The 27,420-nt window shown below is 39.4% G+C and overlaps 1 protein-coding gene, 1 long non-coding RNA gene and 1 other non-coding gene across 3 annotated transcripts; 2 read left to right on the top strand and 1 right to left on the bottom strand.

Annotated features, from left to right (window-relative positions):
- Positions 1-617: 617 nt before the first annotated feature.
- On the bottom strand, positions 618-4,730 carry LOC127422201 (uncharacterized). Its single transcript, XR_007894138.1, has 3 exons — positions 3,258-4,730; positions 2,450-2,608; positions 618-2,352 (listed from the first exon to the last, which is right to left on the bottom strand). It is a non-coding gene; the product is annotated as an uncharacterized LOC127422201 (long non-coding RNA).
- A 5,184-nt stretch (positions 4,731-9,914) lies between these two features.
- On the top strand, positions 9,915-9,986 carry trnag-ucc (transfer RNA glycine (anticodon UCC)). Its single transcript has one exon. It is a non-coding gene; the product is annotated as a tRNA-Gly (tRNA).
- A 231-nt stretch (positions 9,987-10,217) lies between these two features.
- LOC127422046 (EF-hand domain-containing protein D1-like) lies at positions 10,218-25,602 on the top strand. The gene is made up of 4 exons (XM_051665385.1): positions 10,218-10,574; positions 22,074-22,221; positions 23,753-23,887; positions 24,627-25,602. The coding sequence occupies exons 1-4, from the start codon at positions 10,276-10,278 to the stop codon at positions 24,759-24,761; spliced, it is 717 nt and encodes a 238-aa protein (XP_051521345.1). The 5' UTR covers positions 10,218-10,275; the 3' UTR covers positions 24,762-25,602.
- Positions 25,603-27,420: the final 1,818 nt, after the last annotated feature.

Below are 27,420 nucleotides of genomic sequence, written 5' to 3' on the forward strand. Positions count from 1 at the left end.
ACACATCCACATTCAGGCACAATTCTACCTTAGTTGAGTACACTAGATTTGTATAGTTATGGATGAGGAGGGTGAAAAAATGTAAAGAAGGAGATGGTTACATAATTAAGCATTGTTTATCATTTCAAACAAACTAGCTGGACTAACTACACAGACTTTCATGAAACTAAGCAGAATGTATTTGTTCACATTGGTTAGTATATTGTCACATAATTATTTCACACAAATGTACATGATGCTTAATGAAAGAGAGTGTATCATGAAATAACGCTAAACACCGTGTCTTTCTATCACTCAGAAACATACATACAGACTAGTGATTCATTACTCTTGTGAGCTCTTTAAATGAATCTCTCCAAACGACTCATTCAAAACGGCTATGTGATGGTCCATATGGTATTAAAAGATACACATTTGTAGCAAATAATTTCAATAAAAAATAAAACTTTACAATATGCTACATAAATAGTATTGTAAGTATACAAGAGACTTCCCTACAAAACAAAACAAGGCAAATTTATTTATATAGCAAATTTCATACACATTTGTAATTCAAAGTGATTTACATGGAAATTATAAAGAAAAAGATGACATGTTTTGTATTCTTTTGATGGGTAAGATCACACATAAAAGCCGTTTCCTAAAGAGAGACCTTTGCTGAAAGCCACTTGTTTTTTAAGAGTAATAAGATTTACTCTAAAAAAAATAAAAAAATCTGTCAATGTTCAGATAATATCTTAGGAGCATTTGGAATTAATGGACTGGTCTTGTAATTTCTGTGTGCAAGTCTTAGACCGGGTGCCATATGCAAGGCAAGGCAAGTTTATTTATATAGCACATTCTGAACACAGAGGTAATTCAAAGTGCTTTCCATGAAAATGATAAAGAAAATAAAAGAAAACAAGAAAATAAAAGACATAAGGATTTAAAACCTGAGTTTGGGGTGCCACTTCATTGGCCCAGAGATCCAAAGGTCTATCACCCCGTGTCATTGAAACGGCCACCCCCGTGACCTTTAATAACCACCTTACACTAGTTAGTATTGTTAACATTCTTGTGACTATGTTTACATTTACTGCACGAAAACATAAGAACACCAAAAACTTTCCAACAGCTTTACTGCCATAAGTGTTTAAAAGAGACAGAACATCATATCATCATAACTCTGTAATATAATGTACATTTATCTTAAAATCCATTAAGTTCGGAGCAAATCAATTGCATTATTAATACATTAAGAGTTTAATTTCATAATTATACTAGTAAACTACTCAGAATGAGTGCTTAGCCCTTTGATGATTGTGATCATTTGTTTCATCATGTTTTAAGTTATTTACAACACATCCTCTTTATCAGGGGCATTTCAATCCTTTCAAAAGCGAGGGGGACAGAACGATTAGCACAAGACGAACATAAATATATAAGATATATTTTTAAGGTTCTCAATCGATAACATTTTTTGACTGAATTAATTACATAACTGACCAGTGAATTTTAACTTTTGCATTTACACATTTAGACATTTGCTGTATGAAAGACACAGCGTAAACACATTTGCCCTGTGAAAAAGTGAGGGGGACATGCCCCTGCATTCCCCGCGTAAAAGATATATTACAAAAACAGAAAGAAATTGAACAGTGAGTTATGCTTTTATTCTATCTCTCACAACTTCTGTGTCTCTGTATTCCTGATCTGTCAGTGTTACTCACTCCAGAGTCTGAGTCTTGTGCAGGTGTGGTATCAGTGACTTCATGCATTCATCAGTGAGTTTGCAGTGGCTGAGATCCAGTTTTGAAAGCCCTTCAGAATGTTCCAGAGACAGTGCCAGCTGTTCACAAACTCTCTGGTCCATCTGAGTGTGACTGAGGCCCATCTCTCCTCCCAAAGCCAGAGAAAGAGCCTTAAAACACCTCAAAGATCTCCTCTTAGTTCCTTTACTAATACAAACCAGAAACTGCAGCAGCAGAGTTTTACTACTGCTGAGAGAGAATTAATAATATATATGCAGGTGTATTATCAAACAAATGAACGTATTAATGTATAACTAGTTATGAAAGGGACCTGTATAAGTCAGTGCTCTTACTGTACCTAAGCTGAACTGGGAGTAGTTGCTTCAGGCCTGTGTCAGAGACCTCACAGTCCTGTAAGACCACCTTATCAACACTTTGAGTTTTCTGAAGCACGGATGAGATTAATTTAGTCTTTAGTGGTCAGGATAAAGTTATCTTGATTGTCCTGTGTGTCCGTCAGGTCCACAGCAGAGCAGCAGGAGAAGTCCAGTGTGTTCTGAAGAACTGGTGATCAGAGGAACGGATGCAATGAAGCAGCTTCAGCAACAACAGACTGTCAACACTAAGACACACACAAAAACTAATTATATCAACACACTCTTGAGCAAAACAACAGCAGTATTTACCAGTATCATATCAGAGCTGTTAAGTCAGTAAACCTGAGGTTAGAGACTCTGTTGCTGCCCCTCTGGTATTGAGGTCCAGAGCAGTGGAGGTTGATGTAATTCTCTTCTGAACTTAACAGACTGGACACATACTGATGAGAGCGAGTTTTGTAAATCTCCATCATGATAGACAGCATGAAGCTGGGGCTCAACCTAAAGAGGACAAAAATCAATCATAATCTACATAAAGTTTTTTTTTCAGTTACTGAATACACAGTTGAAGAACAGAGGAATTAACAGCATGTTCTTAATAAACAACAAATTGAACTTCAATGAAGTCAATGGATGTTGTTAATAAGTGTCAGTTCATCATCCTGTGCTACAAAAACCATTTCAACCAGCTGCTGAAGAGTCTCTTTTGAAAACCTGAACACAGACAAAGGAGTGGAAAAGCAGCCTTGATATTTTTGACAAAAACAAAGCCAAGCAACTGTGCTGAACACAGACCTGATAGTCAGGGGTCCATGAACACACAACAGAGGAATTAAAGGCAGAGCCTCTATTTTGCACTTTGTAAGATCCAGACACTGGACAGTCAACAGTCTCAGAAGAACAGATAATTTGCTCAGGATCTTGGAGTGATTTTGTTTTAAGGTCTTTGTGTTTCTAATGACCAGTGAAAGCTCTTCTATGGCCAAAGAGCCACAATCATCCACTGACCTGAGATAATATATTGTTGGCAATCTTCAATAATATATTTTTCCTCATGCTGCCAATAATTTCTCACTGCAGATGCATAAACAGGATATAACATTCCATAAAAGAGTTAATGCAAATATGTCAAATACTGAAAATGTTATACCTCAGTTTCTTCAGGTGTGTGATGTGTTTAAAGAGTCGTGTGACTCCTTTGGCAGAGATGACTTGTGGGTTTAGAGTCAGGTTTAGTTTTGAAGGTGAGAGGCCCAGGACTCTCCCCACAGATCTGCAGGTGCTGCAAATACTGTCTTAAAGTTAATAATCTCACTAAAGTTGCTCATACAGTCCTGCTCAACAACCAAATACCGCTGAAATTGTCGGCCTCACCTTAGACTTGATATAATGCAGGTTTCCTCAAGAGTTTTGGCTTCAAAGATGATCTGTTTCCAAGGACTGTTGATCCTTCCATCGTTAGCAAAAAACTTGTACTCCACTACAAACCTCTCAGTGCTTCTGTTTTATTCTTGATTCAGTTTTAGAGACACACTATTGTGTTTTATCTGAGATATTTGGGCAAGATCTGAACTTGTTCCAAGATTCACATTTCTGCTCACAATCCTCCCAGCATGACAAAACTGCACAGAGTATTCATGAAGACCATCATCAGATACAGATGCAGCAATTAACTCTGTATCTTCAGTTACCTCTTGCATAGCGATAAATACTTGCAGGTCAAAAAGCACTTTCTGACTGGTACAAACAGGTTTGAGTGACTGTAGTGAATCTTCTGGCTTTATGTAATCTGATAAAGTTAATGCACACTTTTCATTGATTCAATGTGCTGCTTTAGAGCTGTGAGGAAAGAATCTTCAGAGTCTATTGAGAAAAGAGTGAAGCAGAACACCCTGCTAATCTGTGGATCATTTACACTTTGGAGCTCCATTTGAGATTTCACAATAGTGATGTTTGCTTCTCTGCACCCATTTAAAACTACCAATTCAGTTTCCTTATTCTCCAGCCACTGCTGTGTGTTCTCTGGACTGAACAGTGATTGATTAATACTGCTGATAAGTACTTTGAAAGTATTTTCTCCCTCTTCTCTTTTCAAACTAATAGATTTGAGAATTTCAGCCATTCTATTCTGCAACTCTGTCATATATTCCAGTAGAACTTTTGAAAAGCATTCAAGTATGCCATTTAAAGCAGGAAACCATGTAATCACACTCAGATTATCATAGTCTGACATGTGGTCCTCACACATCCTGATCGGTTTACTCTATTGTTCCAGAATGTTCTCCGCTCTATTCAACAAGCTTTCACTGACTCCACTGAGAACAGCACACACAGAGGTCTTGTCCAGTTTCTTCAGAGGGTAGAGTCAGACCTTCAGAGGAACTGCCTTCTCACCTTTCGATTCAAGCAGCATTGGCAGAGAACCATAGATTTCCACTGCTTCATCAGAAGATACCGGACTTATCCAATAACCAACATCAGTATATAGACAGCACTCATATCAAATGCTGCTAGCTTTTTTAGTTGCCATTTGGGTTCTTTGCAGGTTCCCTCTGGACATGGTCTTAATCAGGCCTGGGGATCTCATTACCAATGCTGAGAAGCACAACAGATGCTGCTATGATTTTTCATGCCCCTTCCATGCTGACTCTTGGCCCATACAGGTGCTAAAACCTGCCCTTCACTGGTCTCCAGCTGTGGGCCAGGTGAAATTGTGCCTGTGCTCCAACTTCAGGATCAGGGGTAATCGGAAAGCAAGGGGTAGCCTCTGTTAAGGTAATTACTGAATATCTGCACAAACTACACAAAAGGAAATAAAGTATAATTTACAGTGTGCATAATTCTATCACAACAATCTAGGATTTAATAAACTCATGTGTAAAAATACTTATCTCAAATTGTACAGTACATACAACAGTTTACAGGAAAGACTTAAATATGGTCTGAAATAACCTTTTCATGAGTAGGGTCTAAATTCCTCTGCCCCCTGGAGTGAGTTATTTTTGCACGTGACACTGCACAGCCGGTAGAGGAGGGCAGAGTATAGATGAGTATTTTTTGTATTATTCTATTTTGATTTTTGATTTCTTGTCATAAAAAACTGTATATAATATAGTAAACGTGAACAAATGGGTTATGTCTACTGTACTGTTTTTTATTTATTTATTTTGATCAAAGATTTTAAGATCATGAGAAACATTTCAGTCAAGTGTTTCAAAACTTTTGACCGGTAGTGTATGTATATAAAATAAACGTATTCAGTGGTTTAAAAGACTGTATGAGTAACTGTTTGAGTGAATATAAATAACAGATGCTTGACTAGCGCAGCCTGTGTCGGCGCGAAAGCCGATTTGAATCTGGCAGCTTGTAACATAAATGGCTGTTGCAGAAACACATACACTATATGGCCAAAAATATGTGGTCACCCCCTTCTAATTAAAGAGTTTGGTTACTCCGTTAATACCAGTGAAGATAAATCATAATTCTACTCCAAACAATGGAATTCTTGGGCATTCGGTGCTTCCAACTTTATGGCAACAGTTTGGGGAAAGCCCTTTTCTATTCCAGCATGAAAATGCCCCTATGCACAAAGCAAAGTCCATAAAGAAATGGTTTACTGTGTCTGATGTGGAAGAAATTGACTGGCCTGCACAAAACCCAGACCTGAACCCCACTGAACACCTTTGGGGTGAATTGGAACGGCACTTGAAAGCCAGGCCCCATTTCCCAACATCAGTGCCGGACCTCAGTGATGCACTTGTGTCTGAATGGGAGCAAATCCCTGCAGCCGTGTCACTACATACAGTATAGTGGAAAGCCTTCCCAGAAGAGTGGAAGTTGTTATTGCACCAAAGGGGGAAATTGATGCCTAAGGTTTTGAAATTGAAGGTTCATCAAGCACATATGGTGTCCACAAAATTTTGGCCACATAGTGTATGTGTGACTCTACTCTGCAGAACCCAGCTGTACGTACAGTGCATCCGGAAAGTATTCACAGCACTTCACTTTTTCCACATTTTGTTATGTTACAGCCTTATTCCAAAATGGATTAAATTCATTATTTTCCTCAAAATTCTACAAACAATACCCCGTAATGACAACGTGAAAGAAGTTTGTTTGAAATCTTTGCAAATTTATAAAAAATTTAAAAAAAATAAATAAAAAGAAAATCACATGTACATAAGTATTCACAGCCTTTGCCATGACACTCAAAATTGAGCTCAGGTGCATCCTGTTTCCACTGATCATCCTTGAGATGTTTCTACAACTTGATTGGAGCCCATCTGTGGTAAATTCAGTTGATTGGACATGATTTGGAAAGGCACACACCTGTCTATATAAGGTCCCACAGTTAACAGTGCATGTCAGAGCACAAACCAAGCCATGAAGTCCAAGGAATTGTCTGTAGACCTCCGAGACAGGATTGTATCAAGGCACAGATCTGGGGAAGGGTACAGAAACATTTCTGCAGCATTGAAGGTCCCAATGAGCACAGTGGCTTCCATCATCCGTAAATGGAAGAAGTTTGGAACCACCAGGACTCTTCCTAGAGCTGGCCGCCTGGCCAAACTGAGCGATCGGGGGAGAAGGGCCTTAGTCAGGGAGGTGACCAAGAACCCGATGGTCACTCTGACAGAGCTCCAGTATTTCTCTGTGGAGAGAGGAGAACCTTCCAGAAGAACAACCATCTCTGCAGCACTCCACCAATCAGGCCTGTATGGTACAGTGGCCAGGCGGAAGCCACTCCTCAGTAAAAGGCACATGACAGCCCGCCTGGAGTTTGCCAAAAGGCACCTGAAGGACTCTCAGACCATGAGAAACAAAGATTGAACTCTTTGGCCTGAATGGCAAGCATCATGTCTGGAGGAAACCAGGCACCGCTCATCACCTGGCCAATACCATCCCTACAGCGAAGCATGGTGGTGGCAGCATCATGCTGTGGGGATATTTTTCAGCGGCAGGAACTGGGAGACTAGTCAGGATCGAGGGAAAGATGTCAAAAAAGACATCCTTGATGAAAACCTGCTCCAGAGCGCTCTGGACCTCAGACTGGGGCGAAGGTTCATCTTCCAACAGGACAACGACCCTAAGCACACAGCCAAGATAACCAAGGAGTGGCTCCGGGACAACTCTATGAATGTCCTTGAGTGGCCCAGCCAGAGCCCAGACTTGAACCTGATTGAACATCTCTGGAGAGATCTGAAAATGGCTGTGCACCAACGCTCCCCATCCAACCTGATGGAGCTTGAGAGGTCCTGCAAAGAAGAATGGGAGAAACTGCCCAAAAATAGGTGTGCCAAACTTGTAGCATCATACGCAAATCAACTTGAGGCTGTAATTGGTGCCAAAGTTGCTTCAACAAAGTATTGAGCAAAGGCTGTGAATACTTATGTACATGTGATTTTTTTCGTTTTTTAATTTTAAAAAATTTGCAAAGATTTCAAACAAACTTCTTTCACATTGTCATTATGGGGTACTGTTTGTAGAATTTTTAGGAAAATAATGAATTTAATCCATTTTGGAATAAGGCTGTAACATAACAAAATGTGGAAAATGCGAAGCGCTGTGAATACTTTCCGGATGCACTGTATGAACCAGGTTAATGAACATACAAAGTTGAGCTTATTTTCTGTTCTCATGATAGCCATGATTAATGGTTTCTTGTAACCATAACACTAAAGTAAATATCAAATGTGGAGACTTACATAATACCAGAAAGTTTTGTGACAAATATACACAATTGTTATTTATTAAATTATAATATTTTTATAATTTAATATTTATTTATTAAAATTTATTACAAAATCAAGGATATAATCTACTTTCACACAGCAGAAGAATACAGTTCTATAAATAAATAAAGTGACTTCCTTAAATTTTAAGGACTCACAACCACAAAGTGATGTTTGCCATTCTGAAACTTCCACCAGACTTGAGCTGAATTAGACATGGCCCCTCTATGGCTCTTTCAAAAAATGCATCAACCAAAAATTAAAAAAATGGGCTCCTTAGTGAAAAAAGGTTCCCGACCCCTGCCATAGATGCTAAATCAGATTGAGATCTGGGGAATTTGGAGGCCAAGTCAACACCTTGAACTCTTTGTCATGTTCCTCAAACCATTACTGAGCAATTTTTGCAGTGTGGCAGCCTGGGGCATATATCCTGCTAAAAGAGGCCACTGCCATCAGGGAATACTGCTGCCATGAAGGGGTGTACGTGGTCTGCGACAGTCTTTAGGTAGGTGGTACGTGTTAAAGTAACATCCACATAAATGCCAGGACCCAAGGTTTCCCAGCAGAACATTGCCCACTGCCTCCGCCAGCCTGCCTTCTTCCCATGGTGCATCCTGCTGCCATCTCTTCCCCAGGTAACGCACACGTGCTCGGCCGTCCACATGATCTAAAAGAAAAGGTGATTCATCAGACCAGGCCACCTTCTTCCACTGCTCCATGGTCCAGTTCTGATGCTCACATGCCCAATTTAGGCACATTCGGTGGTGGACAGGGGTCAGCATGGGCACTCTGACCGGTCTGTGGCTACGCAGCCCCATACGCAGCAAGCTGCGATGCATGGTGTGTTCTGACACCTTTCTATTATGGCCAGCATTACGTTTTTCAGGAATTTGTGCTACAGCTCTTCTGTGGGATCGGACCAGATGGGCTAGCCTTCGCTCCCCATGTGCTTCAATGAGACTTGGGCGCCCATGACCCTGTCGCCAGTTCACCGGTTGTCCTTCCTTGGACCACTTTTGGTAGGTACTAACCACTGCATACACCCCACAAGACCTGCTGTTTTGGAGATGCTCTGACCCAGTCATCTAGCCATCACAATTAGGCCCTTGTCAAAGTAACTCAGATCTTTACGCTTGCCCATTTTTCCTGCTTTCAACACTTGAAATTCAAGAACTGACCCCTGACAGGTGCCATTATAACGAGATAATACATGTTATTCACTTCACCTGTCAGTGGATTTAATGTTGTGGCTGATCAGTGAATGTATATAAACAGTGCCTGTGTTTGACTGTCACCAGAGAGAATTTACCATGTTATGAACACCTACTACTCTGCTAACGTTTGTTAATCATGCTTTAATATCATGTAATGTAGGAACTTTGACTCATTTAATTAAATATAATTAAGATATAATTATATTTATCACACATTGTAAGTTTGCACACACAGTGAAATTCTCTTTTTTCACATAACCCAGCTAAGCTGGGGTCAGAGTGCAGGGTCAGCCATGATATGGCACACCCCTGGAGCAGTTAGGGTCAAGGGCCTTGCTCAAGCAGCCAACAGTGGTAACTTGGCGGTGCTGGGGCTTGAACTCCCGGCCTTCTAAGCACTAACCCGAAGCCGTAACCGCTGAGCCACCACTGCGATATTATTTAATAAAAGTGAATGTTTATCACTTATTTTGTATATCTTGATTGTGTGACGTCAAGCAGCTGCATCTCGACGAAATCGGAGTTGAACACGTCCGCACGACTTTCCAAGTTGTAATTATGACTCCAGTGCACTTTTCCTAGTAGTTGCTGTTCTCTAGTGGTGACAAGAAAAGGAATGGAACTGCATTAGGAATAGAAGCATGTAGTGATCCTTTTGATACTGTTTTCACATTTTGATAGCAAGTGAAAAGTTTTGTAAAATGCGAACAATTCCTCCTTCCGTTCGTCTATTAAGCAAATATGCAGAAAGAAACAAGCAGTCACAGACAGCGCTAAACAGAGGGAGTGAATAGAACATAAGAGAATGACAATGGGTTTGTATAACATTATATGCAAATAACCCCCATACTGCTCACGAGAGCGTTGGTGGTATAGTGGTGAGCATAGCTGCCTTCCAAGCAGTTGACCCGGGTTCGATTCCCGGCCAACGCAAAGAAAGTTTTCTTCCGTCGATTGTTTGATTTTGATTCCTCCAAAAAAGATATAGATCATCAATAGCTTCGGAAATCCATGTTTTAAATTGGCTAACATATTAATAGACTCATATATGAATGGCCATTATAAAAACCGTCCGCTCTTCCAACACTACTCCTCTTGTCTGAATCCCGTTGGGTATCACGTTTAAAGGGACTCACTTGCGCTGCAGCCCCGCCCCTCTCCGTAGCCGAGTGCTCAGAAATAGCTAATCGTGTGACCCAGAGCATCTCATTCACAGTCCGCAATGTCATCCGAAGAGCTCGCACGGAAGCTGCAGCGCAGGCTGGACGCCGAGCAGCATGACCCGAAACCCCGTTCACCGGTGAGCCCGGTGGAAAAAGAAGCGAGCGAGGAGCCGCAGCCGGTGAAACCTGCTACCGTGAATGGCGACGCCACTTCTGAACTCACGGAGAAACTCAATCGCAGGTTGAACATTCAAGACGGCACATCGAAGCCCCAAAAAATGAAGGTTTTCAATCCGTACACCGAGTTTAAAGAGTTCTCACGCAAACAGATTAAAGATATGGAGAAAATGTTCAAGAGGTGAGTTTATTAGACTAATATACAATCAATCATAACATCCAGTCAATTGGCAAATAAAAAATAATTTATCTCTCTTAACATTTTTATTAAGATCAATACTAATAAGTTAATCAAGCTATAATTATATTGATTTGGCAATGAATGATTTTGCTAATCAAGGTAAGGTTACAAGCAAAATGTGTGTGTGTGTGTGAGAGAGAGAGAGAGAGAGAGAGAGAGAGAGAGAGAGAGAAAAGATAAAGAGAGTGAGTAATGTATTAGTATCATTGTGTTTGTTGATCACAATGGCTTGAATAATATTTTTTTTTTATGTATCTCTAAAAAAAAAAAAAAAATCCATTCAAAAAATATTTAATCCCATTAAAATTCAAGATTTACCTATTTCAATTTCATAACAAATTTTCATTGAATTCAATTGTTTAATCATGCACAAAATAAAATCAATAAAACTTAAAATATCAAATTTTATTTGTATTTATTTATTTATTACATTTATTAAAAAATTACTCTGTACGATGGAAATTTTTATGAAATTGAAATGTGTAAATCTTTCAAAAAAAAAAAATTATGCTTATTCTTGATCATTTGATTATGTTTTTGATAAGTTAATTCTACATGATATTTTTGTCCTAACTGAAAATGCCAATTTAATGTGTTTTATTAACATGAGAAAAACTGTGCATTTATTGTATTGCCAAACAATGCATGTTAAATTAGAAATTAACAAACAAGACATGACAAAAATGTATCAATTATGAAGGTAACATTAAAATAAACGAGTCAAACAAGAATTATGCGTCTCTCTCTCTCTCTCACTCTCATCCTTGTACAGTGCCAAAAAAATGTTGTTTTTTCTGGGGTGATCTCTCTGAACAGCCATTGTTCTGATTTCCCTCGCATTATTTCAGTACAAAGGTCCACACACAAACTCTATGTCCCAAGTGGAACCCCCTCTACGAGCAACAATGCCATCTTTGTGCATGTGTGTGTGTTGACAGGGACACGGAGGAGTCTATGGTGGGAGAGAGATTTTTTTGGTTTCAAATGGAGTAAAGTTAAAAAGTAAATCCCCCCTTTTCATGTTCAAATGGTTAATTGTCATGATATGACTTAACTTGTGGCTCTTAGGCCACAATTCAGGACTCTCTGGTTGTGTTTTTAAACCCATCAAACAATAACAATAGCAAACAAACCAATATTTCTCATACTGTGCTGAAAAATGGAAAGTCCTGAGGTGTGCATTCAGCTTCAAAGACTCAAAAAGGCACACTCAGTTATTTTATTGCTCATTTAAAAAATTGCAATTTTTAACCACAACATTAAATCCACTGACAGGTGAAGTGAATAACATGTATTATCTCGTTATAATGGCACCTGTCAGGGGTGGGATATATTAGGCAGCAAGTGAACAGTCAGTTCTTGAATTTCAAGTGTTGGAAGCAGGAAAAATGGGCAAGCGTAAGGATCTGAGTGACTTTGACAAGGGCCAAATTGTGATGACTTGGGTCAGAGCATCTCCAAATCAGCAGGTCTTGTGGGGTGTATGCAGTGTTTAGTACCTACCAAAAGTGGTCCAAGGAAGGACAACTGGTGACAGGGTCATGGGCGCCCAAGTCTCACTGAAGCGCATGGGGAGTGAAGGCTAGCCCATCTGGTTCGATCTCACAGGATAGCTACTATAGCACAAACTGCTGAAAAACTTAATGCTGGCCATGATTGAAAGGTGTCAGAACACACAGACATCACAGCTTGCTGCATATGGGGCTGTGTAGCCGCAGACCGGTCAGAGTACCCATGCTGACCCCTGTCCACCACCGAAAGTGCCTAAATTGGGCATGTGAGCATCAGAACTGGACCATGGAGCAGTGGAAGAAGGTGGCCTGGTCTGATGAATCACCTTTTCTTTTAGATAATGTGGATGGACGAATGCGTGTGCGTTTTTAACCTGGGGAAAAGATGGCAGGCCGGCGGAGGCAGTGTGATGCTCTGGACAATGTTCTGCTGGGAAACCTTGGGTCCTGGCATTCATGTGGATGTTACTTTGACACATACCACCTACCTAAAGATTGTTGCAGACCACGTACACCCTTCAAGGCAACGGTATTCCCTGATTGCAGTGGCCTCTTTCAGCAGGTTAATGCGCACTGCCACACTGCAAAAATTGTTCAGGAATGATTTGAGGAACATGACAAAGAGTTCAAGGTGTTGACTTGGCCTCCAAATTCCCCAGATCTCAATCCATTTGAGCATCTATGGGATGTGCTGGAGCAACAAGTCCAATCCATGGAAGCCCCACCTTGCAACTTACAGGGCTTAAAGGATCTGCTGCTAACTTCTTAGTGCCAGATACCACAGGACACCTTCAGAGGTCTTGTGGAGTCCATGCCTCGACGGATCAGAGCTGTTTTGGCGGTACGAGGGTGACCTACACGATATTAGGCAGGTGGTTTTAATGTCGTGGCTGAACGGTGTATAATCCTGATGACTCGCATGAGATGAAGACTCCAGTCATATCAGTAACCTTATAAAAGCTGTTTCATTCTACATGGAGAGGGTCCCCTCATGGGGGCTGCCATGTTAGGATCACATGACCAGCCGAAAAAAACTTAATATCAGTAGCCGCCCTGTTATTGGACTCTTTCACAATTAATCATGGCTGACTGTGAATGGTGATTTTCTACAATGGCATCATTTTTTTTGTGATTAACATTTTATTAATTTTCAAAACAAAGAAAAACAAAACATATATACAGTGAATCGACATTAACACCCACTACTTCCCCTCCCCGATCAAGAACCCCACCCCAAACGAACATCCCAGTGGTCTTACATAAGTACACACATTTACAGAGAATAAAATAATAAATAAATATATACATATATATATATATACACACACATACATACATATATATATTTACATATATATATACACACACACATACACATATACATACACATATAATAAACATACAACACTTAACTATACCTCTCTCTCCACAGACCCACTGCGAGAGCCCCCCAAAAACGTCAAATATCTACCCCATTTCCCAATAAAAGAATCCCATATCCCCAGCCTTCTACATGATACCTCTTCGAAGGATGCCACCCTTCCCTACTCTTCGCACCACTCCCGAATTGAGGGTGCTCCCACTGACTTCCAACCCCTTAAAACAATCTGCCTGCCTATCATCGCACTGGTGAGGATCCAATTGTTTATGTAATTATCACCTGCGTCGATGACCGCCCCATCAACCAAAACACAGAGTCTGGGGCAAAACGAAATCCGAATGCCCAACACGTCACACAGAACACTCTGTACCTTCAACCAAAATTCCTGAATCTCAGCGCACCAACAAAAAACATGGGCCATGTCTCCTTCCTCTGATTGGCATCGCCAGCAGGTGGGTGTGTCTTTAAGACCAAGCCTATACAATTTAGAGGGTGTACAATAGAACCGATGTAAAATCTTGAATTGTATAAGGGGCACCCTTGCATCTCTCGATGCAGTTTTTATGTTGTTTAAAATCCTAGCCCATTCTCTCTCCTCCAATTCCAGGTTTAAATCTTTCTCCCATAATCTCTTGAGAGCGGTTGAGACTCCGTCCCCCAGACTCTGAATTAATAAGGAGTAATACACTGATGCCTCATGGCCCTTTCCAAAAGCAGAAATCACCACTCCTAGAGTATCTGCTGCTTTAGGGGGGTGTATGCTACTCCCAAAAATAGTACAGAGCAAATGGCGTAACTGAAGATACCTAAAAAACTGAGATCTGGGGATCCCAAAATATTGAACCAGATTTTCAAAGGATCTCATCACACCGCTCTCGTAAAGATCACCGAGTTAATTAACCCCCCTCGCAATCCACTCTGACCAACATAAAGGGGACTTATTAATGCATAGTTTGGGGTTTAGCCATAGGTAAATAGATAAATATCTGAATTAAACACTCTGGACACTTTTGTCCATACTGAGTGTAAATGTGAAATAATGGGGTGTGATTTAACTTCTCTATTTGGTTTGATGGAAAGGCTGTGCAGTGGCAAAATAGGGGCAAAGAGTTCTTGTTCAATGCAGAACCAGGGAGGGGCTCTTTCAGGTGGAAGTGACCAATGAGCCAAATGTCTGAGACTGAATGCATAATAATAAAACAAAATCTTGGGTAGGCCTAGCCCACCTTTGTCAATCAGCCTATGTAATTTATTGAAATGTAGTCTGGGGCGCTTACCACTCCAAATGAAAGACTTCGCTATGCTATCAAATTGCTTGAAATAAGAGAGGGGGACATCTACAGGGAGAGACTGTAGCAAGTAGTTACATTTTGGAATACAGTTCATTTTAATAACATTAACCTTCCCAATCATTGATAAATGTAATGAAGCCCACCTGTCTACATCGCTCAAACTATTTTATTAAAGGGTCAAAATTAACTCTGACTAAATCAGACAAATTTGTTGGGAATAAAATGCCCAAATACTTAATGCCCTGTCTGGGCCACTGGAAGGCGCCTGGCTGGAAGGCCGTTACTGGACAGTATGCTGTCAAAGACAAAGCTTCGGATTTAGACCAATTGACTTTGTATCCTGAGAACTTGGAAAAGGAATTAATAATTCTGCGGAGGCAAGGCATAGATCTAGTGGGGTCGGAGACGAATAATAAAATATCATCTGCATAAAGCAGAAGCTTATGCGCCACAACTCCCACCATCACCCCTGGAAAATCATCATCTTTTCTTATCACGGCTGCTAATGGTTCCAGGGCAAGACAGAATAATAATGGGGAAAGAGGGCAACCCTGACGGGTGCCCCTATCCAGAATAAAATAATCTGAAATTAATCCATTTGTTTGTACCGCGGCTACAGGGTGTTTATAAAGTAACTTAATCCAACCAATAAACGTACTCCCAAACCCATATATTTCCAAAATCTTAAAAAGATAATCCCATTCTACCATATCAAACGCATTTTTGGCGTCAAGTGAGATGGCAGCGACCGGAGTCTGATCATTTGCCACTGACCACATGACGTTGATGAGACGCCTAATGTTGTCAGAAGAGCTGCGGCCCGAATAAACCCAACCTGATCTATATGTATAAGAGATGTCATAACCTTACTTAACTGGTTAGCCAAAATTTTAGCCAGAAATTTTACATCTAGCTGGATCAGGGAAATTGGACGGTAACTTTTACACTCGCTTGGATCTTTGTCCTTTTTAAGAATCAGACTGATCCGGGCTTGTGTCATGGTTGGTGGAAGCTTTCCATTCTTTAATGATTCAGTATAAACTTCTAACAAAAGTGGAGCCAATTCTGTAGCATAAGATCTCAAAAATTCAGCGGCAAAACCATCTTGCCCCGGAGACTTACCAGTAGGTAGGGACTTGATTACCTCATCAAGTTCCTCCAAGGTTATCTCAGAATCAAGAGAGTTTTTTTGCTCATTCGTCAGTTTAGGAAGTTCTAATGGTTCCTCAAAGTTCCTAATATCCTCATCAGTAGACGAAGACATGGAACTATAGAGATCAAAATAGAATTATTTAAAGGCATTATTAATATCAATGGCTGAGGTAAAAATTTCACCACCAGCAGATTTCACTGAGGGAATAGTAGAAAAAGACTCTCTCTATTTTATATATCTAGCCAAAAGCTTCCCTGCTTTGTCCCCTGACTCAAAGTATGACTGTCTTGCCCTAAACAACCAAAACTCCACTTTCTGTGACAGAATAGTATTATACCTGTATTTCAATCGGGTCAATTCTCTGAGGCCATCAGATGACATACGGCGCTTCAGCTCTGCCTCTGCACTTTTAATATTTCCTTCCAACTCCACAAGTTCTCGTGCTTTTAATTTTTTGATAAATGAGGCATACTGTATGATTCGACCCCTAAGAACCGCCTTAAGTGCCTCCCAAGCCACGCCCACAGAGGATACCGAGGACCAGTTGGTCTCCATATAGACACTGATTTCAGTCTTTAACATTTGTTGAAAATCAGGATTTTGCAAAAGGGATACATTAAAGCGCCAATTATATGATTTCCTTTTCTCTGTATGTGACAACATCTCTAAACTCACCAGGGTGTGATCTGAGACTAAGATATTTCCAATTGAGCAATCAACAACAGATGAAATGAGGGACTTCGATATAAAAAAAAAAAATCTATTCTAGAGTCTACAATGGCATCATTAACTGAAAACTGTTGCATTTGAATAATGCTGCATCCATGCCCCTAGGTGTCAGCGACGACATGAAGTCCATGATGACGTGAACAAAATCTTGAGTGCACCTTTAAAGCAAAGTGTGTAACTTTTTGGTATTAAAATGCTTTCTTAATATACTATCCCATCTTAATATGCAGAGACGACTAAGTAAGCCATTCATAGGTTAATTTTCTTGAAAACTGTGAACACTGTCTATGTGGTGCTTTAGAAATTGCTTTGTTTATTTTGAGCGACCTGTCTCATGAGACACGGCAACATTGACAAGACCAATGGCGTGAGTTTAGGGTGGGGCTATCTGTTTATTTGATGTTATGTCAATACTATTTGATTATATACTGTATTACATGAATCGAACCCCAGGTTTATAGTTCATAAAATCATGGGTAGCAAAGTGTGGATGTCCCATAAGACTAGACTACGTAAGGACCGCACGTGTGTCCATTTAAGTCATGCAAGTACATACTCTGGCCCAGTTCAGTTTAACCCAGTTTGGTCAAAGATGAAAAAAGATGACATGTATAAGAGGAAATGGGTCAAAGCAAAAGACAGGCAGACTTAAACACATTTGATAACGCATTTCGAACAAACACAAAATTAGCACCAATAAACCAATAGATAGACAGACAGACAGACAGACTCACTGAGCACTTTGAACACTATGGTCCTAATAAAGTGTCCGACGTGGACTTCTGCTGTTGTAGCCCATCCGCCTCAAGGTTAGACGTGTTTTGCATTCTGAGAAGCTATTCTGCTCACTACAGTTGTACAGAGGGTTTATCTGATTTACCGTAGACTTTCTGTCTGCTCGAACCAGTCTGGACATTCTCTGTTGACCTCTCTCATCAACAAGGCATTTCCATCCGCAGAACTGCCACTCACTGGATGTTTTATGTTTTTGGCACCATTCAGAGTAATCTATAGAGACTGTTGTGTGTGAAAATCTCAGGAGATGAGCAGGTACAGAAATACTCAAACCAGCCCATCTGGCACCAACAATAATAACCGGTTGAACTCACTGAGGTCATGTTTTTTCCCCATTCAGATGGTTGATGTGAACATAAACTGAAGCCCCTGACTGCATCTGCATGATTTTTTGCATTGCACTGCTGCCACACGATTGGCTGATTAGATAATTGCATGAATAACTTAGGTGTACAGGTCTTCCTAATAAAGTGGTCAGTGTACTGTATATATAGATAGATGGATGGATATGGAAGGGAAATTATATAGCATATAGAAAGCATGCATATGTTATAAGTCCATACAGATATACACTCTGTCCTAGATCCCCAGTCTCTTGGGCATGTGTTGTTTATGGATTCTACTACCTCAAAATATGTCACTAGTTACTCCAAGGCTGGTATACATTGTTTTTGAAGCTGGTCAGTAACTGGTTGTTTATAATGTACTGTATATGTAACAGAATATATATTATGTACTTTTCCTTTCTTGACTCCATCCATTCGTTCTCCATCCCTTCCTCTGTAGCGCTAAATTGAAGTATAGGGAGAGGCACTGACCTGGAATGTGCCTGGCACGCAGGGGGCAGGGGCAACATGCCATCTTCCTCCTCTTCTTGTTAACCCTGACCTACTTCATGCTGTTCTCTAGTCAGCTGTAAAGTAGTTCATAATGCAGCTCTAAGCAGATCTGTGGTTCACTACAGATCCAGAATCAGCTTGAGCCTTGTTACTGGACTGCAGTATTGTGAATGCCAAGCTCTATAACACAATGTCTGCCCCAAGCCTTGGCATCTATAAATACCACTGCAGGAAACCAAAGAGGACAAAGATGCATAAACACGCTATGCACCCACACTTACGTCAAGGGCCAGCCTGTGTTTTCATCTTTAAAGTGATAGTTCAACCAAAAATGAAAATTATGTAATCATTTAATCACCCTCATGATGTTCCAAACCTGTATGGCTTTCTTTATAAAGATGTTGAATGACAGCCTCAGTCACCATTCACTTTCATTGTATGAAAATAGATGCAATTAAGGTGAATAGTGACTGAGATAAGTTAGTCATACAGGTTTGGTACATTATGAGAGTAAGTAAATGATGACAATTTTTCTTTTTAGGCAAACTATCCCTTTAATGGTGTGTAGGAGTGTGTTGTCAGTTGCTGCCAGCAGTTGTTGTTCTGGTCAGCAGATTCCCAGTTGTCTTTTAATCAGTGACAGGCAAGTGTGAGCATGTCTAGGTGGGAGTTCTTAAAACAACATAGAACAATGAAAGAATATTGCATTAATAAGGGCTTTTATGCAGAATTTTAATGACGTAGGATTGGTTGAGCTGTTTCATCGGCGGATGTGTTAATGACCTTTTAGAAACAATGTGGAACTGCTGGGGAGAAGAGATTAGAGTGGCCATTCAAAACAAAGATATGAAACACCATTATAAACCTCAAATAAAGGTGTGTGAGAGAAAGCGAGAGACCCAGTGTAAACTTTTATTGCTCAGAGCTGTTCTTTTATAGCTTAGGAGTCTTAATTAATTTCTCAGTTATGTTTTATTTAAAGGGATTGTTCACCCAAAAATGAAAATTCTCTCATCACTTACTCACCCTCATGCCATCCCAGATGTGTATGACTTTTGTTCTTCTGCAGAACACAAACAAAGATTTTTAGAAGAATATTTCAGCTCTGTTGGTCCTTACAATGCAAGTAAATGGTGACCAGAACTTTGAAGGTCCAAAAATCACATGAAGGCCACATAGAAGTAATCCATAAGACTACAGTTGTTTAATCCATGACTTCAGAAGCGAGATGAGAGTGTGTCACTCTAAATCTCCACTTTCACTTTCACATTCACATTTTGAAAGTGAAAGTGAAGATTTATGGTAAAAAAGGACTTAAACGTAGAACAATAAATAATGATGATTGCATAGCTCAGATAATTCAGTCTTTGAAAAATTTCATGCAAAATGTTTGAGTTTATCTCTGGCTTTTTATTTCAGACATTGGTCTCTCCGTAAATCTGAGCAAATTTTGAGACATTGTTGAGAAACTCATGTGAGAATATTGGAGTCTTTTGCTCAGCAGGAATATCTGAGAAGCAAGAGACTCAAGCAGAAGTCTCCATTTGCTTTCCATTTAATTGCATTGCCCTCTAGGAGAAACAACTGAGATATTACATGAATATTCCGGGTTCAATACAAGTTAAGCTCAATTAACCGCATTTCTGGCATAATGTTGAGTTCCACAAAGAAATAATATCTGGGGCCAGACCATTAATGCTAAAACACTTTAATGCTAAAATAACTTTAAACAGATAAGGTTAGTATGCAATTTTATGACATTAAAATCATATCAACACATACCATTTTACATCTTGTGGCTATACTTGTGAAACAGTGTGTAGTTAACATTTAAGGGTTGGCCCCATTCACTTCCATTGTAAGTGCCTTACTGGAACCACTTTACCATTTTATTATTATTATTATTATTATTATTATTATTATTGTAGCAATCAATATTATGCTGAAATACTTTTAATTGAACTTAAATTGAATTGAACCCGGAATATTTATTTGAAGAGATATCAGCTGAGATTTTTGTTTCCTATGAGGAAAGGAGAAAAACAAAAAGGAGAGAGAAAAGAAAGGCAAAATGAGGTGTTGTTTACCTGTACTTTTGCACCATGCACTATTTCTTTCTAAAAGCATCTCTAAAGCCAAAATAGAAGCACGTGTCTGTTCCTTCAATTTCAGTCTCTCCACTTTCATACATCTTCAAGACAAACACTTCTCTCTCTCTCTCTCTCTCTCTCTCTCTCTCGCACACACACTCAATCCTGCTGGTTGGTGTGGTAACAGCTGGGTGAGACTCTATAAATACTCTCTGTTAGAATCTTTCTGTCCTGCTGTTCCATCTTTCTCCAACTGCTTTCTGTTGCCTTTCCTCTGCAGTGGCTGTATATGTATATAAATCTTTATGTCAACAGTCCTTTTCAGGTGTCTGTAGTAGGTTGATGTTGTCCATATGATGTTAGAATGCAATTTTCAGTGATAAAATGATCAAAAACAGTATATAAATCTTATCTATATAGTTTGCAACAGTGACCGCCCACTTTTTCAGCAGCCGTGGTTCCAGAAGTATTTTTCCCATTTTGTGTTTCCCCAGAGGGTTTCAAAAACGTTTAACAACAGTTCTAAGACGTGAACCAAAAACAACCAGCTTTAAGATTACTTAAAACATAACTGAAAATTGGTAAAGAAGAACAACTGTGCAAGACTGTGTACTACAGTACTTATCATGAGTGAAATGAACTATGCATCCAATGAAACATTGTGAATGATGTAATCGAATCAAAATTGAGGGCACAATATCTAAACCTATTGATTTACAATCAAATATAAAATTTGAATAAAAAAATGATCAGATATGTACAAATCTAGAAGAATTTGTGTACGTTATTCGCAATGCTTTTTATGAATTGAGCGATTGCAGTTAAGCTCTTTTGCCGCAATTTTAGTTTCCATGGTAACAGTGAATTTGCTGGTTGGTGACTCTCTCCAAGATTGTGGGTTTAGCCGTAAAACACACACACACACACACACAAAATGAAATTGAAATCACACTGTGGCTTCTACAAAGGAATATGTCATCGCTTAAAGGAATAGTTCACCCCAAAACTAAAATGTTCTCATTATTTACTCACTCTCATGTCGTCTCAAACTCGAATGACTTTCTTTCGTCCATGGAAAACAACTGAAGGTATTTTAATTGATATGACGTCTGTATGTCCATCCAATGCAAGTAAATGGTGACCAAGCTTTCAAGCTCTGAAAAGCACATAAAGGCAGCATAAAAGTAATCCATCCAACTCCAGTGGTTTAATCAATGTGTTCTGAATCAATCCAATTGATTTTTGGTGAGAACAGACCAAAATATAAATCTTGATATGAGCAGTCTCCTTGGTGATCCTGATTTCAAGCACGATTACACTTCCTAGTGCTTGACGCATGCGCAGAGCGCTAGATGGCGCTATAGGACATGTAATCAAGATTGAAATCATGATTGCCAAGAAGACTGCTGATGTCAAGATCTACTGTGAAATAGAGAGTTATGTTTTGGTCTCTTATTACCCAAAATCGATTGGATCGCTTCAGAAGACATGGGTACAAATTTGAGACAACAAAAGGGTGAGTCAGTTATGAGAGAATTGTCATTTTTGGATGAACTATTTCTTTAATCACTGAGCTCCTGGTAAGTCTGTATTATGTCTCTATATAGAAAGTTAATGGAATTTTTTCCTCTGTGTGTGTGTGTGTGCAGATTTGACTCCGGTAAAGATGGCTTTATTGATCTGATGGAACTCAAGCTGATGATGGAGAAGCTTGGAGCTCCACAGACTCATCTGGGATTGAAGAATATGATCAAGGAAGTTGATGAAGATTATGATGGCAAACTCAGCTATAGAGAGGTCTGTGTGATTGTCTGCAAGATAGTTACTGCTTTGATTGCTCTATCATTGTATCTAACTGATATCTGCTGATTAAATCTTTTCAAAGATTACTCTCCTATAAAGCCACTTTAGACACACCAACTCAAATAATTCAATCACGGCACATTTTTTGAGAGCTCTACATAAGAGATAACATCTAATCACTAAAAAACATTTAATCTTCAATGCAACAATGTGGCTTCACACTTAAAAGCCAATCATATTTTGTCTGTGCTTATTAAGATGTTTCCAGCCTGTTTTATATTGCAGTATGTGGGACTAGTCTTACAGATCCTTAAAGTAGTCCATATGATTTCTTTAAAGTACTTTCAGCATTTTTAGGTATAAATAAGGACATTATTTGGTCCCTTTATGATCTCTTCTTTGCGAAGAAGCCTTTAACTGTTCTTTTAGGGACATTTTCTAAAACTGTGTCCCCTCAAGGGTGGCAAAATCTGCACCCATCCCCATAAGGTTCCCAACTGTCCTGTATTAGCCCGGACGTCCTGTAGTTAGGCTAAAATGACGATTTCACATAGGGCACGCCTATTGTCCTGTATTTTAGCAGCGAAACACTCAAGGGGGGTGGCAAAAGCACCAAAAATTGCAACCCCCCCCCCCAATTCTGTCTGCTACATACACACAAACAGGTGACATGCAGCTGTGTGTAAAGTACAGTGACTCTGTTGTGTCACACACAGCTGTGTCACTTTAGTGATTGGAGAAACATTCCACATGGATAAGATTACACACACACACTCACAGATCGCACAGAGAAAAGGGAGGAAACCTGATATAAGGTCATTCTGTTGACCTTCTTCCCTCAATGCAGTCAGTACTGTCTGAACATCTAAAATTCAATCACTCTCCATTTGAAATCCCTGAAATCTCATTTTGGTATAGAGATTAGAGATTTAGAGAAATTAGATTTGAGCTGTCTTTCAGTTTGAGGTATAAAAAACAGCTGAACTGTAGGTTTATGTGCTTGCTTGGCAACTTTGGAGACTGATGTCAATTACTTTTGTACATTTTTATAGAATTAGTTAACTACAAGAAACCCCACAGTGACGAAAACCTGGATATATCAGGACATTTTAAATTGTAGAAAAGTCATCATCTTAATTACAATTTATTTTATATATACAGTATATATCTATTTTTTATTTCTTTTTATTACGAATAGACAAAACAACATCACACCTCCACCCAGCACCGGTACCAGGAAGAGAACTTTGGTCCCCCTATCCCCCCTTAGACCTGGCCATGCCCCCACCCCAGTTGAACAGCGAAACAACCCATATATAAGTGGCAAAATGGGTGTCAGAGACGCTCTGGGTGGGTATTGAATCTCTCAGAATGCGTCCCGAATTAGCATGGCGATAAGTTGCCAACCCCATAGAAAAGTCACAGAAAGTCAAAATGTCAGAACACTGAACTACTGATAACCTTTAAAGCTTTTGAATTTTCACTGTAGTCCAAATCTGACGATCTCTCTCTCTCTCCCTCTCAGTTCCTGCTGATCTTCCGGAGGGCTGCGGCAGGTGAGTTGCAGGAAGAGAGTGGGCTGATGGCTCTTGCTCGGCTTTCAGAGATCGACGTCTCGACTGAAGGTGTTCTTGGAGCGAGGGACTTCTTTGAGGCCAAGGTTTGTATATTTTTGTGTTTATGAGAGAGATCAGATGTATGTAAATGGTTACTCGTTGTTGTGCATACAGTTCAATTGGGACACCTTTTTTAAAGTGGGACTCTGTAAATCAATTATTTAAATGGCTTATGCAAGCATCATATGAAAGAATGTAAATTTATTAATATGATACTATATGTATGTTATTATAGGCCAGGCTAATAATAGTATGCGTATATTGGATTAGGTCCAGAGAGGAAAAAAAAAAACTTTTTTACCCATGCAGTTGATTTAAGGTTTCAGCTTGATGTATTTTGGCCTCATTTCCGACCCCTGGTGGCCTTGTACTGCAACTACTCGAATGGCTGCCTACTGTGAAGAACACTTTAACAATGTGTGGTTATATTATGTAGTTAAAAAGAACATTATACAGTGTTCAACTCTTGGTTTTGGACACCCACCTAACATATACAGTATATAACACATATTTACCCTAAATGAACAAGCCTTAACAAGCCTGATTCAGCTATTGTATTGTAGCCTTAGCTGGTCTGGCTGGTCTAGTGTTGACTGGTTTAAAGGGGTTTTGGGCACTTTCCAGCTTGGCTGTTTTAAACAGTTTTTGTGTCACTGAAGCAGAACTACAGTAGTAGGAAAAGCAGTGCACGTGTATTTGTGTTTTCATGTTCAATGCATGTGACAAATGCATTTTAATTGTATTGTGTGTGTGTGTGTGTGTGTGTGTGTGTGTGTGTGGTAGGTTCAGGCTCTATCCGTACGCAGTAAGTTCGAGGCTGAGATACGAGAAGAGCAAGATGATAGGAAGAAGATGGAACTCGAGAGACAACAACGGCGTGCTGCGTTTAAAGAGCTACAGTCTACATTCTGCTCCTAAACACACACATACCGCATCTTACCGCTTACTCAGTTACTCAGTTTAGCACATCCATGTCTCTTTTTCTACCACAAATGCATACTAATTCCTGATCAGCATATTTTAATGGGACACAATCACACAAACAAATTCACACTCAGACTCTTATATCTCACATCCATATGTAATCACAGCCACTGGGTAACACTGAACATGTAGCATTAGCATTATTGGTCACTTTAAGCCATCCTAAAATATACATGTGGAATTTATTTAGTTGGTGGGAACCTTCAGATGAGGGCCAAATAGAGAAGCTGTGGAAATGACTGAAGCAAAAACAAAAGCAATTAAGATTTCAGGAGAGTTGTTAAAGCTAATTTAAACTTAAGCTAAAACAGCATAGGCTTTAATAGACTAGATTTTACTTATTTAAGTAACTACATATTTTTAGAAACAAAGTGTTTGTTGTAAAGTTATTTAGTGTTAATCATAATTTTAGACACATGCAATGTTGGTGTTGTGGAGCAAATATTGATTATGACCAACAGATTAGAGATGTAAAGAAAGGTAAAAGAAACCATGGAAACCAAGTGTCAAGAAATACTTTTATTTTTTATAGATTTTAATCATTCGTATTGTTTGATTTTCTTTTTTATAGTCCTAAATACTTGACACCTAATTATAGTTTTGTTGTTGAAGATCAGTTTTGATTTAATTGTATTTTATATTGGATGTTCATAATATGTACTTGTGACATGTGTTTGCTAATTATATCACAAAAAAACCCATTAAATCACTGTATTTTTCTGAAAAAATACACTTAAAGTGTTTGGTTTTTTTAAGTAAAGATTAAGCAACTCTATTTTGTGTGTGTGTTTTTTTAACATTGTAAAAAGTCATAAAAAGAGGAAACTTTCACCAAAAAGATCACGTTTATGTCTATAGGTGGCAGCACTAGTATTCAATAACAACACATGGACACTGACAAGTTATTTTCTTCTTGACATTTAAGTTGCATCTAGCTATATAAGATTTATAAATTAAGAAATGTTGGTAATGCATGTAATATATATATATATATGTAGTTGAAGTCAGAAGGCAACAGCTGTGCTGATTTAGGGCCATATAGCATGATCACGAGTGTGATATTGCTTATATACAACAGTTCAATGAACAAGTACATTTTTTAAAAATTAAGAAAACTGAGTACGGTCATAAAAAATGCATTTGTGCATAGAACTACTTTCTTTCGCCACGGATCAGAATCTGCCGTTGCTGGTTCAAACCAAATGATGCATCCAAGCCTCTCAAAAACATCACTTTAGAACTACTTGTATCACAGCTTGGGCTGTTTCTAACATGTTATTGGAGAAGCAAGGATGTGTGTGTGTGTGTGTGTGTGTGTGAGAGAGAGAGAGAGATGGAGTGTGCGATCACCTGTTGATGATGCTGTAGTGTGTTAGTCAACTTCCTGAAGATAAATGTCATTTTGATGAAATTTATCCTATTTTCTCAGTGGAAAAATAACTGTCCAAGCAGGGGTATTCCTTCCTATTTCACGATAGCTGGTGCGCAAGAGTCTTTCACTATAGAAACCGCAGTCTCCTCTGCCATTTTGAACAGTATGTAATATGTAAATGTGGAAACTCCGGTAAGAGGTAAGCACCTTGAGTTTGTGTATTTAATCAGTCTGTTGTGTCTCTCAGCTGTGATGAGCCTTAATGCTGAAGTTTTAGTTTAAAGCCGTTTAAAGCTATTTCCTAGCATTAGTGGTGTAGACGTAATACGAGCGATCGTGGAGTGCTGTTGAATATAAACACTGAGTGACGTGGACTCACTTCACATCACCAACTGGCTCATATTACACACAAAAATGGTCTTTTGCCTCCATCTGCTGGCTAAAATATGTAATGTCACAAAATTAAATGTAAAGAGACAGATGGCTCATAAAACATCTGCACTGCTCTTACACTTTAGTTTAGAATGTTACGAAAACAAGCGGAGTGATACACACAGTGAAGCGTCCGAGTGCTGATGGTGTGAGACCATCAGTACTCATGGAATGTCTCTCGTCCAATCAGATTCGAGGACCGGAACTAACTGTTGTATATATATATATATATATATATATATATATATATATATATATATATATATATATATATATATATATATATATATATACACCGATCAGCCACAACATTAAAACCACCTGCCTAATATCGTGTAGGTCCCCCTCATGCCGCCAAAACAGCTCTGACCCGTTGAGGCATGGACTCCACAAGACCTCTGAAGGTGTCCTGTGGTATCTGGCACTAAGACGTTAGCAGCAGTTCCTTTAAGTAATGTAAGTTGCGAGGTGGGGCCTCCATGGATCTCCATGTTGGTCCAGCACATCCCATAGATGCTCAGTCGGATTGAGATCTGGGGAATTTGGAGGCCAAGTCAACACCTTGAACTCTTTGTCATGTTCCTCAAACCATTCCTGAACAATTTTTGCTGTGTGGCAGGGCACATTATCCTGCTTAAAGAGGCCACTGCCATCAGGGAATACCACTGCCATGAAGGGGTGTACATGGTCTGCAACAATCTTTAGGTATGTGTCAAAGTAACATCCACATGAATGCCAGGACCCAAGGTTTCCCAGCAGAACATTACCCAGAACATCACGCCTCAGCCA

The sequence above is a fragment of the Myxocyprinus asiaticus genome, chromosome 31, assembly GCF_019703515.2.
Source record: "Myxocyprinus asiaticus isolate MX2 ecotype Aquarium Trade chromosome 31, UBuf_Myxa_2, whole genome shotgun sequence".
NCBI lineage: Eukaryota > Metazoa > Chordata > Actinopteri > Cypriniformes > Catostomidae > Myxocyprinus > Myxocyprinus asiaticus.

Coding starts and splice junctions, on each gene's coding strand:
- LOC127422046 (XM_051665385.1), top strand. CDS start 10,276: ATGTCATCCGAAGAGCTCGCACGGAAGCTGCAGCGCAGGCTGGACGCC. Junction 10,575..22,073: donor ATGGAGAAAATGTTCAAGAG/GTGAGTTTATTA, acceptor GTGTGTGTGCAG/ATTTGACTCCGGTAAAGATG. Junction 23,888..24,626: donor GGGACTTCTTTGAGGCCAAG/GTTTGTATATTT, acceptor TGTGTGTGGTAG/GTTCAGGCTCTATCCGTACG.